This window comes from Oncorhynchus mykiss, chromosome 16 (assembly GCF_057628025.1).
Source record: "Oncorhynchus mykiss isolate SJ-2025 chromosome 16, ASM5762802v1, whole genome shotgun sequence".
Taxonomy (NCBI): domain Eukaryota; kingdom Metazoa; phylum Chordata; class Actinopteri; order Salmoniformes; family Salmonidae; genus Oncorhynchus; species Oncorhynchus mykiss.
The window spans coordinates 24,135,588-24,151,513 of NC_143037.1; the positions used below are offsets into that span (position 1 = coordinate 24,135,588).

Below are 15,926 nucleotides of genomic sequence, written 5' to 3' on the forward strand. Positions count from 1 at the left end.
ACTCGACAATACCAAAAATACCTGATGATGACAACCCAGCCCGCCCCAAACATTCTCCTCGGATTCCTTCTACCCCCTATCCCCCCCCCCCCTCCTCCTCCCATGTGCCCTTCCACTTTCCTCCCTTTTTGAATCGTTACAGTCTCTCCCTCCCTCTCTCTCTTGGGAGTTTTGGGATGCATGTGAAAACAGGTCATTTCTTAGTCACAGAGAACAGTAGCTAGTCAGTGTTGGATAGGCGTACTTTGTGCAAGCTTCAGAGAAGTAAGAGTCACGCTGTGAGGGCTGGAAATGAGTTGCAAAGATATGCTTGAGAGAATAAAAGTCGCTGCCGTTTGGGTCGTTGCTATTTTGTAAGTGGCGGTCGTGCTATGAAAAGTGGCTCCTGTGCCATGTTCATTTCAGACATATGTAAAGTATATGTGTATTTACATATTGAGATATTCAGACTTGAGATCCTCGCACTAAACTATGACTTTCGCGTGAATCATTTAGTGACGTCAGTGGGAGACTCGCATGAATATTCGCCTTCAACGTGCAGATCAAAAGGTCTGAATACATTCATATGTTGTCGCTTTCCCCTCCCCAATCTAACCCCTGAGTATATGTTCTCTCTTCCTAGATGGGCAACTTGAACAACGAAGTGTCTCAGCTGACCAAGGACCTCCATCACATGATGCACCTTCTCCAGGCCCAGGTGGCTATGCACCACTACACAGCCTCCCTGTCCTCCTCCTATCCCTACGCCGTCCAAATGGTCTCCAACCCCAACCCCACCGCCAGCACTGGCACAGCCTACAACCTGGCCCCCAGCAGCCTGCACCTCCACCAGGACCCTGGGAGCATGGAGGGGGGACACACGGACACACTCCACCCTTGCTGGGGCTACAGTGAGGCTCCAGGGGGGAGCTGCCAGGCTAGGGCCACAGAGGGTGGACAGCCAGAGGACCACTACCAGACCCAACCTCAGTCTTCCAGCCCAGGGCCCCCTAGCTTCTACCATGTGACAGACTCGGCGGCCGTGCCAGGACCCTGCCGGGGATCTGGTAGAACCTCACCCCATCCCTGGACTGGCCCTTCCTTGCTTAGCATTAGCCCAACCTTACAGAGTGGTGGTAGCCCAGGCACGTCTACCACTGCTGGGCATGAGGACTTTGGCGAGAGTCGCCCTGGCCTTGACACTAGCCCAGTTAGCATCAGCCAGTCCCAACCCAGCTTGTGTCTGCAGCCGCCTAGCAGCGGTTTGTACAGCTGTCTGCTGTCTAGTGCTCCCACGTCTACTCACAGCCTCCTGGATACCTACCCCAGCACCTACCCGCACATCTACCTAGCCTCAGAACCCCTTTTACACCCTGCAAGGCCTACCCTGGGGGAACCTGCTGCAGTCCTGGGGCTTGACGGGGTTCCAAGCCATGACTTCCCCCAGCAATACACATCCACCTCCAGCCTCCTTGACGAGGACCTGCACAGTCTGTCTGTCCACTCCAGCCCTGGAACTGCCCACTCCTTCCCCAGGCCATCGTCCGTCTGTTCCCAGGACTCAGAGTCTCCTCCTAGGCAGGACAACTGCGCTCCTCCCCATATCCCCTTGGGAGACTCGGCAGCGGTGGGACACACCAGTCTGGAGTGCCTGCTGGGGAATGGGGGCTCCACGGAGAGCAGGGACAGCGAGAGCCCCGGGACCAGGTCGAGGAGATCCAGCCTGGGAGCTCAGACTCAGTGCACAGAGCAGTCCTGGTGCCTGGACCTGACGGACTAGTGCCCTTTCCACACAAGAGAGAATAAAATATCTGGGCCAGCACACTAGGGTCCGCGCTGGCACGGTAGTGTGAAAAGGTTACGCTTGGCCCTACATTTGGCCCCAACAACTCAACCCCAACCACCATCACGGGGAACTAAAAACTGGACAGGGAACTGAATCTTTACAAAGACAAGAAAAGTGGACATGTTACAGAGCATTATAGGGACTGTACATTGTGCAACACTATGGACGTGCACTTTTGAGTGTTCTTAACGTGTGGCGTGTTTTCCCCCATTTTTTTTTGGGGGGGGGGGGGGGATCACTTGTTAGTCTGCGTTCAAGCGACTTACAGCTTTTACTATGCAAACGCATGTCATTTTGTGCGTTGTCTTGGATTTGATCAAGTGTGTCCTTTTTTAGACGTAGCTCATTTTTGAGGAGTTTCTCTCTTTCGATTGAAAGATCAACCTGAAAATGTGTATTATTGAAGTTGAAATCCCGTTCGAGGTTAGAAGTGATTGTGACCTAGGTAGAGGTTCTTGACTCTAACACCTCGATCAAATGTTAGCGCGGAACAGGGGTCATTGTGACGTTCCTACACAAGTCCTCTAAAAGGGGAATTAATCAAATGCAAACCATGATTATATTATTAATATATAAAATGTTTAATTCAGTTCAATGAAACAACATTACACTTGGTTGAAATGGCTACCTTTACAAAAGTAATCAAAGAGTGCAACCAAAACGTATTAAGGTCTCAAGAAAATAGGTTCAAAATTCAGAAAGCAGTTACTGTTTTCTAATTGATGAACAGTCGTTGTTTAACAGCCACAAGAACCCAAATCTGATTTTCGTTCTATATCTGATATTTTTTGTCTACACTCAAGTTTTACATGTGACCCATATCAGATTTGCCCATTCACACCAGAGATCTGTATATAACGCTCATGTCTCCGTCATAACAATGGGAGTCGTTGTCCCAAAGGCGGGAAGGCAGGCGACAACCGTAGGTCCAAAATAAGCCCATAGAAACGCTTTGGGCTTATTTTGGATAGATTTTTGGCAAGAGTGAAACCTCGTTACCTCCTCTCTGCTCACACTGATGTAGCCTCTGAAGTAGCACACAGATGCAATTCTCATTTCCTGTCTCTGTTCCTTTAAATATTAGGGTGGTTGTCATGGTCAAGGCAAATCATGATAAAAAAATAAAAAGTTACATTTCAGAGCAAAGAAATCTGATCTGAGCGTCCAGACAGAGGTCACATATGGAGGATTGGGTTTGTATCAGGATTCAGCTCCACATATGGAGATGGTATAAATCGGAAGTCAACAGATCTGATTCCATGTGGTCTTTTGCTGTTTACACGTTAGAGAAGAAGATCAGATAGGTATCAGATATGCAAATAATTGGCAAACGATCTGAATTGGGCTGCTTCTGTAAACGCAGCATAAAGGTGTCCAATTATGAACATCATGAATAAATCTCCATACTACACATAGGGGCATTCGCTTGTTTAACCAAAAGACGACTATTTACACATTCATTTGTCAAGCAGTACTACAAGCAGTAAGCTAGTGATAGAGTGCGTCCAAAATGGCACCCTATTCCCTATATAGTGCACAACTTTGGACCAGGGCCCATAGGGGTCTGGTCGAAAGTAGTACACTATATAGGGAATAAGGTGCCTTTTTGGGACGGAGCCATACACACCTGTGAATTAGTGGGTTCCCGTAAGATATTCAGTCGAGATGAAGCCAATCGATATTGCGTAACCACAAAACATGAATCTACCTTAACCTGTTCCCCCACAGCTGGTTATTGAGCACAAGATGAGTTTCATAAGAATTTCGAAAAGATAAAATGTCGACCTTCGAGTCAGCCATAGAGTATATAATTTGAATGATGTGTTCTGAATAGAGCTGTGTCACTGCACTCCGAACCAGACTAGAGCTCACCTGGAAAGAGGGGTCTAACAACTTCTGCACTCACACAGAGATAACTCCTATAAGTAAGAATACAAGTATACATTTAGGCTTCCTCGCAGAGGAATTGGCTGTTATGACCTGTTACCTCATTGCATGCTGAAGTTGTTTATTCTTTTTCCTAAGGAAAAGGTATCGACAATATGTTAACATTCTATTCGAGATACTGTAGATTGTATAGACAAATACTGTACTTGCATGACAGGTCGAGGCTGACTGATTCACACGCACGGTTGGATGTTTTGACTTACTATTACATACTGGGCATATACGTTTTCAGATAACAGAATATTAATTGTTTTTGGTTGACGTGGTGTTTTTTCTCTCCAAGTTCAGGCATGTTTATGTTGGAAGATAAATTGTTTTGTGTATTTTCAACCTCAATCGATTCATTATTCACAACCAAATAACATCTTGAGATAATTTAAAAAGCAGTTTAAATTTTTTTCCTAACACCTATTAAGGGCTAGATTCAATCCGTATCATGGAAGATCTGCATTATAGCACGATTGAAATTGAAAGGGCATTTCTTATTGAGCCAACATATGCAGTGTTTACCATGAATTTGCGAACGCAGAAACATTGCCTTTAAATTTCAATTGAGCTAGTGCGGATCTTCCTCGATAAGGATAGGCTTAAGTGTACAATTTAACACCCTTATACAAAGCACACATACAGTATAGTAGGAATATTCAAATTAAGCTGCAAAAAACAGTGTACCCCCATTTTGAAAGTTAATACTATTCATTCCTAGCTAGGAAAACAGTTCCCTGAGGAAATATACTTAATATATTCTAGAACTTTCAAACTATTTATGCCCGAGGGAGAAAAAACATAATCTCACGTCAATATTCAGAGTATACCATAATTTTGTTTGAGATGATTTCTCCTTGACTGACATAATAAAATATGCTGACAAATCCTACTGTGTATTTTACTAAACTTTCTCTAAACTAGGGGTGTCAAACTTAACTCCCAAGAGAGAGCACATGTTCCCTTAATCCATGAGAAACAATATTTCATAATCCATCTGTTTGTCATAGTGGCAGGCTCATGCCTTTCTGTCAGAGCAGGCTGGTTGAGGAAGAAATGCCATCCTCATTTCTCCCTACACCAGCCGCCACTGCTTTCTGTATGGCACGACAGCATGAGTGACACACCAGGGAGGGGCTGTCACCGAAGAATGCCACTAAATATCCAGTAATTAACAGCTTACAAAGTTTCAGTCAGTGGCTACATTACCACAAATAAATGAGGAGCTTAGGAATTACCCAGAGTTACCCGCTCTCGTCAGGTTGGCCAGCTCTCATCAGGTCAGCTTAAGATCACTGTGGAGCTCAGTTTGGCCATTCACACATGCAAACACACCAGACCTGTGCTCATATACATGCTTATTTAACTCTTTGTGTGTTAAATACTTATTTTCTCTGTATTTGAGTATTTTCTAATCATTTTACCGAATCAAAGACTTCTGCTCAAAGTCTGAACTACTTTCCTTTATTATTATGAACTCAGTCGGTGTCTCAACTGTAGAATAGTATAATACACAACGTGACATTTCTAAATCCTCTTGTGTAGGTCAGTCACTGACAGTCACTCAATGTCAGCTATTTTTCTTTTCAGATTGCTCGGTAAATTGGCGCTCTATTCAATTTGTAAAGCTGAAGCGCTTACAGATTTCGCAATAGAAATGCAAAGCATGTGCCCAACAGTCCTGACCACCTGGCCCCCCATTGATTTTGTAATTCACCCAGATATCATATGAACATATGTTGTAGAATTGCAGGAAATTAGCTTTGAAACTGCAACATTTGCACAATACTTTGTTTAACCTTGTGCATCTTTATTTAACCTCCCTGATGAACTTTGTTACTTATTATCAAGGACAGATCAGCAGGATCCATGTTTCTCTTATGTATTTTGAATCAGAAATGACTTCACATGGATTCAGTTTTCTCGGTGCACTCTATAAACAACTTGATCCCTCGAGGCTGCCGCCTGCCTGCCTACGTACCTTCGCTCCCCCGCGCAGCGTCTGCCATTGTGTCAGTGCGGCACGAGAACCTGCCGCCTTAATGACCCGTCACTTTTTTCACCTGCCGAGTCACTTGACTGCCTTCCGCTCATACTGTACGCTTGTCGCTGTCACCCCGACCTGCTTTTGGGATCTAATGTCTTTACCGCAGATCGTGTTCCCCCCAGGTGGGCACTGCCCCCCCTGGCATCTGCCACTTTGCCCCTATTAGTTCTGGTAGGTGGTGATGTTGAGGGCTGTGGCAGGTGGTACTGGGTTGTGTGCCCATAACTCTCAACACAACAGCCCTGGGAGGGTGAAAAGGTTCAGCTGAAGGATGGCTTATAGTCTGGCTGTACGGTGCCGTCTTGTTATTAGATACCTGTACCTGCTCGACTTCCACTACCTTTAAATTGCCCGATCAATACTAATGGCTTGTTAATGAAAGTGCTTTTTTTATGGGTCCCTTGGCATGCAGAGGAAGCAGTCAGGGACAGCATCTCTTGAAAGGTCTGCCAGGTGGCTCAACCTAAATCCAGGGTTATGTTCACTAGGCACGAAATGGAAGAAAGCAGAACGGAACCGGGAGGTACCATCTGAGCTGTAAGAAAGGCTGGTTCTCATTTTCCTTTGCAAAACGTTTCGCTACGATGCACCCTATGAACACGAACCAGTGAATACGGTTCTCTTATATTACTTATACTGAACAAAAATATAACACGCAACACGCAAGAATTTCAAAGATTTTACTGAGTTATAGTTCATAGATGGAAATCAGTCAATATAAATAAATCCATTAGGGTCTAATTTACAGATTTCAGATGATTGGGCAATGAGTGGGCCTGCCTCCCAAGTGGGTGGGCCTGTTGAGAGTCAGTTTATGGTAGAGAAATTAACATTAAATAATCTGGCAACAGCTCTGGTGGACATACCTGCAGTCAGCATGCCAATTGCAGGCTCCCTCAAAACTTGAGACATCTGTGGCATTGTGTTGTGTGACATTAACTGCACATTTTGGAGTGGCCTTTTATCGTCCCAAGTACAAGGTGCACCTGGGTAATGATCATTCTGTTTAATCAGCTTCTTGATATGCCACACCTGTCAGATGGATGAATTATCTTGGCAAAGGAGAACTGCTTGCTAACAGGGATGCAAACTAATTTGTGCACAAAACTTGAGAGAAATACGCTTTTTGTGTGTATGGAACATTTCTGGGATCTTTTATTTCCAGGTCATGAAACATGGGACCAACACTTTACATGTTGCATTTATATTTTTGTTCAGTATACACTAAAAAGTAACGTGTTTGAGATTGCAATATTGTAGCAACATTAGGAACATCCTTACCGTGTCATGTTGCCAGGAGCAGTACATGGTCACTGATAGGCCAATAACTGTGGCAGACAGACAGACACGTATCTGGCAGCGGGAAAAGACAAGGTTGTCCTGGAAAATACCCTCGGTGGAAAAAAACTAGGGGGATAGCTAAAAAATGAACAGTGAAGGGAGGGAGAAAAAGGACGAGTGATTCGGATAAATATGTAATAAATTGGTCCCTAAGAGAGTATCTATTTCAGTTTGTCAGACCCTCAAAATATCTAGTTACGTCACAAATAAAGCCAGTGAGTTTTTAGGCCCCAAATATCAAGATACCGTAACAATTAAAGCCAGGGAGTCTTTCCTTACCAACAGACAAGGAAATACCTCAAGTCAGGTCAAGTGAAGGGATAAACTCCCTTACCTGGTAGAAATGCAGAGGCTCAAAAGGGATGTGTGTCTATTGAGCCTGGTGAGATTTGGATGTTCCTTCTTGTTCGTTATCATGTAGCTCCACCCTCTGAAGTGGGAAAACGTAGAGGTTGAGTGTGCATCCAAGGCAGCAATCGTCGCATCAGACTATGTAGTGTTTGCGGTCAGCAGAGCACACATCCTCTCCATTTCACTGAATGTTTCACCTTTTTCCTCTGAACTCGGTTGTGTTTTGTAGTATTACGATCGATCCGAGCCGTGTGCAAATGTGTATGGCACATTGAAGTTGAATATGGGGGTAATTCTCCTTTAAACAACTGTTAATTCTGCAGCTCTGCAATCAATTTGTGCGGGGTCATGTAAGTGTCAGGCACGTAACGGAAAACAAAAGTGTTTCACTATACGAGTGACAAGTTCCTCCTCGTTTCAATCGTTTTGTTTTTCATTTGGGTGTGGTGTTTAAATAACACGACCCATACTTTCTGTGACCATTCATTACTGGATAGCATATCGACACATTGGGGCACTGTGAGAATTTTTTTAGAGAAAGGGCATTGGGCAAAATTAGAGCCTGTGTCCTTCTGGTCCATAAACCAGTGCTTGGACCCCTGCGCCATTCTTGTTTTTAATATGAAGCTGTTGAGTTAGTGATTTAGAGTAGAAAACAATTGTGATTAGTTAATACTGTTGAAAAACAAAAGCGGCATTGGAATTCAAAATGACAACCTTGTGTCACAAACCGCGTCCAACGCCCACCATCTACGCTGATGCAAAAAATATAAACCAAACATGCAACAATTTCAAAGATTTTACTACAGTTCATGTAAAGAAATCAGTCAATTGAAATAAATTAATTAGGCCCGAAATGATGGATTTCACATAACTGGGCATATAGATATGCATCTGATGATAACAAATACCATAATAATAAAATAAAAAAAATAGGGGCGTGGATCAGAAAACGAGTCAGTACCTGGGTGTGACCACTATTTGCCTCATGCAGCGCAACACATTTCCTTCGCATGGAGTCGATCAGGCTGTTGTTTGTGGCCTGTGGAATGTTGTCCCACTCCTCTTCAATGGGTATGCTATATATTGGCCGGCACTGGAACACGCTGTCGTACACGTCTCTCGAGCATCCCAAACATGCTCAATGGGTGACATGTCTGGTGAGTATGCAGGCCATGGAAGAGCTGCAACATTTTTAGATTCCAGGAAGTGTGTACAGATCCTTGCGACAATGGGGCTGTGCATTATCATGCTGAAAAATTAGGTGATGGCGGCGGATGACTGGCACGACAATTGGCCTCAGGATCTTGTCACGGTATCACTCTGTGCATTCAAATTGCCATCGATAAAATGCAGTTGTGTTTGTTGTCTGTAGTTTATGCCTGCCCATACCATAACCCCACCACCAACACGGGGCACACTGTTCACAATGATGACATCAGGAAACTGCTCGCCCACATGAAGTTATACACGTGGGTCTGCCATCTGCCATCATTACGGTTGAAACAGGGATTCATCCGTGAAGAGCACAGCGTGCAGCGAATTAATGGTGAGCATTTGCCCACTGAATTCGGTTACGACGCCAAACTGCAGTCGTGTCAAGACCCTGGTGAGGACGATAAGCACCACAGTATGTGCAGAAATCCTTCGGTTGTGCAAACCCAAAGTTTCATCAGCTGTCCGGGTGGCTGGTCTCAGACGATCCCGCAGGTGAAGAAGCCGGATGTGGAGGTCCTGGGCTGGCGTGTTTACACATGGTCTGCAGTTACGAGGCCGGTTGGATGTACTGCCTAATTCTCTAAAACGACGTTGGAAGCAGCTTATGGTAGAGAAATTAACATTAAATTATCTGGCAACAGCTCTGGGGGACATTCCTGAACATAGGTATTAGACCCATTTCCCGGCCGGGTCGTGAAGTTGCAGTGCACAGTTCCTCCTCAGATCGGGGATTGACAATACAACAACATCCAACTTCAGATGCAAACATGTAGTCAGATGGTTATAGTCTACAACGTCACAGATGTCTTCCGAGGATGAATTACCTAGCAAGCTACCAAGCCAGCAAGGTAAAATATCACAAATAGAGCTCGATAAAGCCAGAAGAATAATACTCTCCTTGAACATAGTTATAGCCACCAGTCTTGTGTTTTCATAGTCATCACTATTAAGTTTGTCAAGGTCCCGACATCTGCGTGTAAATATTCTGCTAGAGGGCTTTTTTTTTTTTTACACGAGAATGCGTGTGCATCACTCAAAGGTGACGTTTGTTTGTAAAAACCAAAAATGTCTCTATTCAAAGAGAATAAAATAAGAACCAAAATCACAAGTAAAATGGTGAAGGTCGGGAATTACAATTACTCAATCTTCAAGCAAACTTGTTCTCGTATATATTTTTTTCTGCTGACCATGCCTAAATTGTTGATGTCTGCTCCAACCTTGTTTTGAAAGTCTTCCTTCCCACAAGCTGAACACTGAAAATAATTCTCCTTTGAGCGAGTAAACGTATGTCCTTGTAGCTGTTTATTCGCGATAAAGCGTTCTTGGCATAAAGTGCACGCAAATGGCTGCTCTTCTGTATGAAGGAGTTGGTGGCTTTTCAAACTACCCTTCAAAGTAAAGTGTTTGCTACAATCCGTACAAGGATTCTGCTCTCCAGCGTGTACTCGCTAACGTCTTTTCAGAGCGGGGCATTTTTTCTTATGCTTCTTCAAATTAAACTTCAGCTTAAAAAAATGGCCACAGTCGCGGCACTGGTAAGGGAGTTGATCATGTTGGGACTTGAGGTGCTTTCTCATTAAATATGGACTGTTGAAAGTCGTGTTACACAAACAGCGTTTTCTGGCTTTGGAGGAAGGCGTAAAATGGCAGTTTGCCTTATGTTCCCTCAAATTGAACTTCCTCTTGAAATGTTCTCCACAGTCGAGGCACTGGTAAGGGAGCTGGTCATGTTTGGAATTCAGGTGCTTTCTCATTAAATATGCACTATGGAAGATTTCATGACACACGTGGCACGTCCTGGCTTTGGAGGACTGCCTTGGGGTAGGACGAACATTAGAAGTGTCTGGGCTCTGGGCTGAAGTGCCATGGGCCTGGGATGTCTTATACTCAAAAGATGTTGTAGACATGTTATCCTCTTCTGGTTGAGCTGCCTCCTCGCGCCCAATCTGCTGATGTTTTAGTAAGTCCTTCTGATTCTCTAGAAAACTTGCTCTAGTATGTTTTTCCAGGTAACAACGCCTAAATTGTTGATGTCTGCTCCAACCTTGTTTCGTTTTGAAGGTTTTCCCACAAGATGAACACTGAAAAGGCTTTTCCCTTGTGTGAGTAAACATATGTCTTTTTAGGTGTTTATTTGTGATAAAGCGTTGTTGGCACAAAGTGCACGCAAATGGCCGCTCTCCTGTATGAAGGCGTTGATGGATTTTCAGACTACCCTTGCAAGTAAAACATTTGCCACAATCCGTGCAAGGAAAAGGCTGCTCTCCTGTATGTACTTGCAAATGTCTTTTCAATCGGCACAGAGATGGGAAGTCTTTACCACATGTATCACATAGATAGGTTGAAGGCTGGGGGATATTTGTCTCATGTTCCCTTGGTGCCAGCGAGCTGCTGCCATCTGCTGGATCAACATCCCTTTGGTGCTGGTTTGGGTTGACTCCCTCACTTGACACCCTCGAGTCTTGCTGTTGTCTCTGAACGTGCTGCAGCGTTGATTGAGAAGTATTTTTAACACACAAAGGACACTTTCTGGAGCCCAAATGAATGTCAGAATGTTTCTGTAGTTCAGATTTGCTTTGGAATGTCTCCCCGCAATCAAGGCACACGTACGTACGTACATCATGTTGAAATTTCATATGTTTTCTCAGATTCTCTCCATTTTCAAACGTTTCATTACACAAAAGACATGTTTCATAATGGTTGGCTATTGTGGAGGATTGCCCTTGAATTGTGAGGGCATTGGAGGTTGTTGGGTTCTGGGGTGTTGTGCTGAAGGACTGGGGTATCTCCGTCCCATTTTCCACTATTAGAGTCGTGTTGGTCTCTTGGTGACCCCCCTTAGGAGCCTGCTGTTGGTTCACCTGGTTACACCTCTTAAGCTGAGAGAGCTTAAAAGTCTTACCACACTCACAACAAGTGAGGAGCCTCTTTGCCGCTGAGCAAACTTTCTCATGTTTCAGCAAGTGAGAATTTTTGTAGAAATGGTCTCCACAGCCGAGACACTGGTAAGGGAGCAGATCATGTTTGGATTTGAGGTGCTTTCTCATTAAATGTACACTAACAAAAGTATTGTGACACACACGGCATGTTCTGGCCTTGGACAACTGTGTTGGAGTGTGTTTATGGCACTCTTTCTGATGTTCTTTCAAATTAAACTTCTTCCTGAAGTTTTCTCCACAGTGGAGGCATTGGTAAGGGAGCTGAGCATGTTTGGAATTCAGGTGCTTTTTCATGAAATGTATAGTGTCAAACGTTTTGTGACACAAACGGCACGTTCTGGCTCTGGAAGACTCCTTTCGAGTGGGAAGGACATTGGAAGTGTCGTCGGGCTGGGATGTCTCTGTCCCATCCTCAAAAGAAGGCATTGACGTGTTGTCCTCTTCAAATTGAGCTGGCTCTTCAAACACATTCTGCAGATGTTTCTGCAAGTCTTCCTGACGTTCAAAGCTTTGCAAACACTTGGTGCACTGGTAAGTGTGAGATCTCACGTGTTTTGTCAAATTGCTTGCTTCAATGAAAGTTTTGTCACACACAGAGCAAGAGAGGAGACTCTTCGCCACCAAGCACTCTTTTTTATGCTCCTTCAAATGAAAGTTCCTTTGGAAATTTCCTCCACAGCCCGGGCACTGGTAAGGGAGTTGATCATGTTTGGATTTGAGGTGCTTTCTCATTAAATATGGACTGTCAAAAGTCTTGTTACACAAACTGCAATTTCTGGCTTTGGAAGACTGATCTGGAGTGGGACAAATGTTGGAAGTTGTTGAGCTCGCCGCCAAGCACAATTTCTTATGTTCCTTTAAATGAAACTTCCTCTTGAAATGTTCTCCACAGTCGCAGCACTGGTAAGGGAGCTGATCGTGTTTGGAATTGAGGTGCTTTCTCATTAAATATGCACTTTGGAAAGTTTCCTGACACACATGGCAAGTTCTGGCTTTGGAAAACTCTTTTGGATTGGGACGAACGTTAGAAGTTGTTGGGCTCAGGGGCGAAGTGCCATTGGGCTGGGATGCCTCAATCCCATCCTCAAAAGATGTTGCAGACATGTTATCCTCTTCAAAAGATGCCGTGGACATGTTGTCCTCTTCTGGTTGAGTTGCCACCTCACACCCAATCTGTTGATGTTTGTGTAAGTCCTCCTGATGTTCAAAGCTTTGCAAACACTGGGCACACTGGTAAGGACTCTGCTCAGTATGAGATCTCATGTGTGCCGTCAAATCCTTTGCTCCAATGAAGGTCTTCCTACACAAGGAGCACATTTTGACCCGCTTGCTTCTAGTAGACTGCCCAATTACATGGAATAGGTCAGGGGCCAAAGAATACTGAGGCACACTGTCAAAGGATTCTCTGTTCTGTCCACTGCACTCCTCTGAGTGAAAGTCCTTGATGTGGTGGTGCAGTGTCTCTTCCTCTAGGCCTCTACCTAGAGTTGAAAATAAAAAATGGTGATCTCAAAACATGGGAAAATCTGGGAGAACAAGTAAGGGTCAAACGGTTATAGATAGCCAGACAGTGTAAGACATGCAAATTGCTTTAACTTTAGCAGCCATAGGTTTTATGCTATTAACAAAATTGCCAAATGTGTGACTTTTTGAACGTGCATTCCAAGGCTTCCAAGGGGAAGTACTTTAAAACTTAATGTCAGACGGTCTCTCCCCCTGATAGTCGTCTATGGGCCGGGATAACCAAACCATGGATTACAGTTTTTCTTTAAACAGCCACTACAATCTCCAGCTAACTGTAGCCACCCTAGCTAAAAATCAATGGGAGGGGTATCTGGTGCCTGATATACATGAGTTGGCCATTCTTTTCAACAGGCACCACATACCCCTACCACTCCCATTCATTGTTAGCAAGCGGTGACTGAAATTAGCTGAATTTTGTAGAAAACTGAACCATGGATTACAGTTTCTCCTGGCCTATAGTATACTTTCAGGGGGAGAAACCATCGGACATCACATTGTAAAATACTGAGCTTACCATTAACTGATTATAAACGCTGAGCCAAATATCACTTTAAGAAGCAGATTCTGAATAAAATTGAGAGCCTGAATCATAGCTAGGATGATGATGATTTTCCTACCAGCTTTCCTTTTCTTGGGAGCATCATCGTCTGAGGTTACACGGTCTTGTCTGAAAAATACCAAATTGAAGGAGCGTTAGGATTGTAATGGAAGATTACCAGTAGCAAGAATTGTTTCCAGTATAATAAATTCACTAATTCTTACTCAGTCTCTGGTGGTGGCTGTCCATTGGCATTCCTCTTACTTTCTGGTGATATGACCCATCCCGCTCTCTGTCCTTGGGATCGCCCTTTTTTAATTTGAAGCCTCTTTCTCCTCAATGTTGGAGATGACACAGGTAACGGCATATCAGTCATGTCAAGTCGGTGCAGCAGCACCGTGGGCTGACGGAGCAGACAGGAAGTTGACAAACTAGAACTGTCCTGCACTTTCTGTTGGATGCTGTGAGGTTTTTGTATTGTTAGCCCACTGTCAGTTTGAGGTTGGTGAAAAGCGCCATCTTGTTCTCTCTCTCTTGCTGACTCTTTGTCAACTGTCTCGTGTTTAAGGTCTCCCTCAGTAGTTTCCTTGTGTATACTCACCTCTTCTGAACCTTGAATTTGTAAAGACAAAATCTCAACATTCAAATGTCCGTCTGAATGCACTCCTTCTACGCTCTTCACGTAATCTGACTCCAACAAAGAAAGCATTTCTGAATCGTTGTCAGATGAGGCTGGGCTTTGAATGTTCATATGTTCATATGGCAAAGGTTCCTCCATGGGTTCTGATTTGATCTCTGGGTCAGTTTGATCTGGAAAGATCACAACTGTCTTTAGTGGAGAGAGCGACAGCGATGAGAGGATGTAGTCGACCGAAGATAAAGCTGAGACAGGAAGACGAGGAAAGTCCATGTCAAACAAACCCTGGTTCATCTTTTTTAGTTTTAGGGACACAAACCAATGTCTTTTTATGGCATTGATAATAAACAACCAGCAGTTATATGATACTAGAGGTTGACCGATTAATTGGAATGGCCGATTTAATTAGGGCCGATTTCAAGTTTTCATAACAATCGTAAATCTGTATTTTTGAACACCGATTTAGCCGTTGAATATATATATTTTTTACATCTTTATTTAACTAGGAAAGTCAGCTAAGAAAACATTCTTATTTTCAATGACGGACTAGGAATGGTGGGTTAACTGCCTCGTTCAGGGGCAGAACGACAGAATTTCACCTTGTCAGCTCGGGGGATTCAATCTTGCAACTTTACAGTTAACTCGTCCAACGCTCTAACCACCTGCCTCTCATTGCACTCCACGAGGACACCCACCGCCTATTACGCGAATGCAGTAAGCCAAGGTAAGTTGCTAGCTAGCATTAAACTTATTTTATAAAAAACAATCAATCAATCATAATCACTAGTTAACTATACATGGTTGATGATAGTACTAGTTTATCTAGCGTGTCCTGCGTTGCATATAATCGATGCGATGCGTATCCTTGCTACAAGGTGTACCTAACCATGAACATCAATGCCTTTCTTAAAATCAATACACAGAAGTATATTTTTAAACCTGCATATTTAGCTGAAAGAAATCCAGGTTAGCAGGCAATATTAAACAGGTGAAATTGTGTCACTTCTCTTGTGTTCATTGCACGCAGAGTCAGTGTATATGCAACAGTTTGGCCCGCCTAATTTGCCAGAATTTTACGTAATTATGACATAACATTGAAGGTTGTGCAATGTAACAGGAATATTTAGACTAATGGATGCCACCCATTAGATAAAATACGGAACGGTTCCGTATTTCACTGAAAGAATAAACGTCTTGTTTTCGAGATGATAGTTTCCGGATTCGACCATATTAATGACCTAAGGCTCGTATTTCTGTGTGTTATTATGTTATAACTAAGTCTATGATTTGATAGAGCAGTCTGACTGAGCGGTGGTAGGCAGCAGCAGGCTCGTAAGCATTCATTCAAACAGCACTTTAGTGCGTTTTGCCAGCAGCTCTTCGTTGTGCGTCAAGCATTTGCGCTGTTTATGACTTCAAGCCTATCAAGTCCCGAGATGAGGCTGGTGTAACCAATGTGAAATGGCTATCTAGTTAGCGGGGTGCGCGCTAATAGTGTTTCAAACGTCACTCGCTCTGAGACTTGGAGTGGTTGTTCCCCTTGCTCTGCATGGGTAACGCTGCTTCGAGGGTGG

At 43.9% G+C, this 15,926-nt stretch overlaps 2 protein-coding genes across 11 annotated transcripts in view; one reads left to right on the forward strand and one right to left on the reverse strand.

The window, feature by feature from the left end:
• The window catches only part of kcnh4b (potassium voltage-gated channel subfamily H member 4b), a 69,020-nt gene extending 64,373 nt beyond the window's left edge, over positions 1 to 4,647 (forward strand). The window contains exon 16 of the mRNA XM_021565316.3: positions 623 to 4,647. Coding sequence (XP_021420991.3) covers positions 623 to 1,759 — 1,137 coding nt within the window. The 3' untranslated portion in view covers positions 1,760 to 4,647. The remainder of the gene's footprint in view (positions 1 to 622) is intronic.
• The window catches only part of LOC110491687 (TERF1-interacting nuclear factor 2), a 55,964-nt gene that overhangs the window by 29,101 nt on the left and 10,937 nt on the right, over positions 1 to 15,926 (reverse strand). For 3 of the 10 annotated variants that reach the window (XM_021565318.3, XM_090202322.1, XM_090202323.1), the window contains exons 7-8: positions 13,795 to 13,844; positions 8,282 to 13,134 (exon numbers count right to left, since the gene is read on the reverse strand). The exons of 2 other annotated variants lie outside the window; for them this stretch is intronic. In XM_021565318.3, coding sequence (XP_021420993.1) covers positions 13,831 to 13,844 — 14 coding nt within the window. In that variant the 3' untranslated portion in view covers positions 8,282 to 13,134; positions 13,795 to 13,830. Of the gene's footprint in view, positions 1 to 8,281; positions 13,135 to 13,794; positions 13,845 to 13,939; positions 14,598 to 15,926 lie in introns of those variants that run through there. 5 more of the 10 variants (XR_016487185.1, XM_036946581.2, XR_016487184.1 and 2 more) reach the window with 3 other exon arrangements.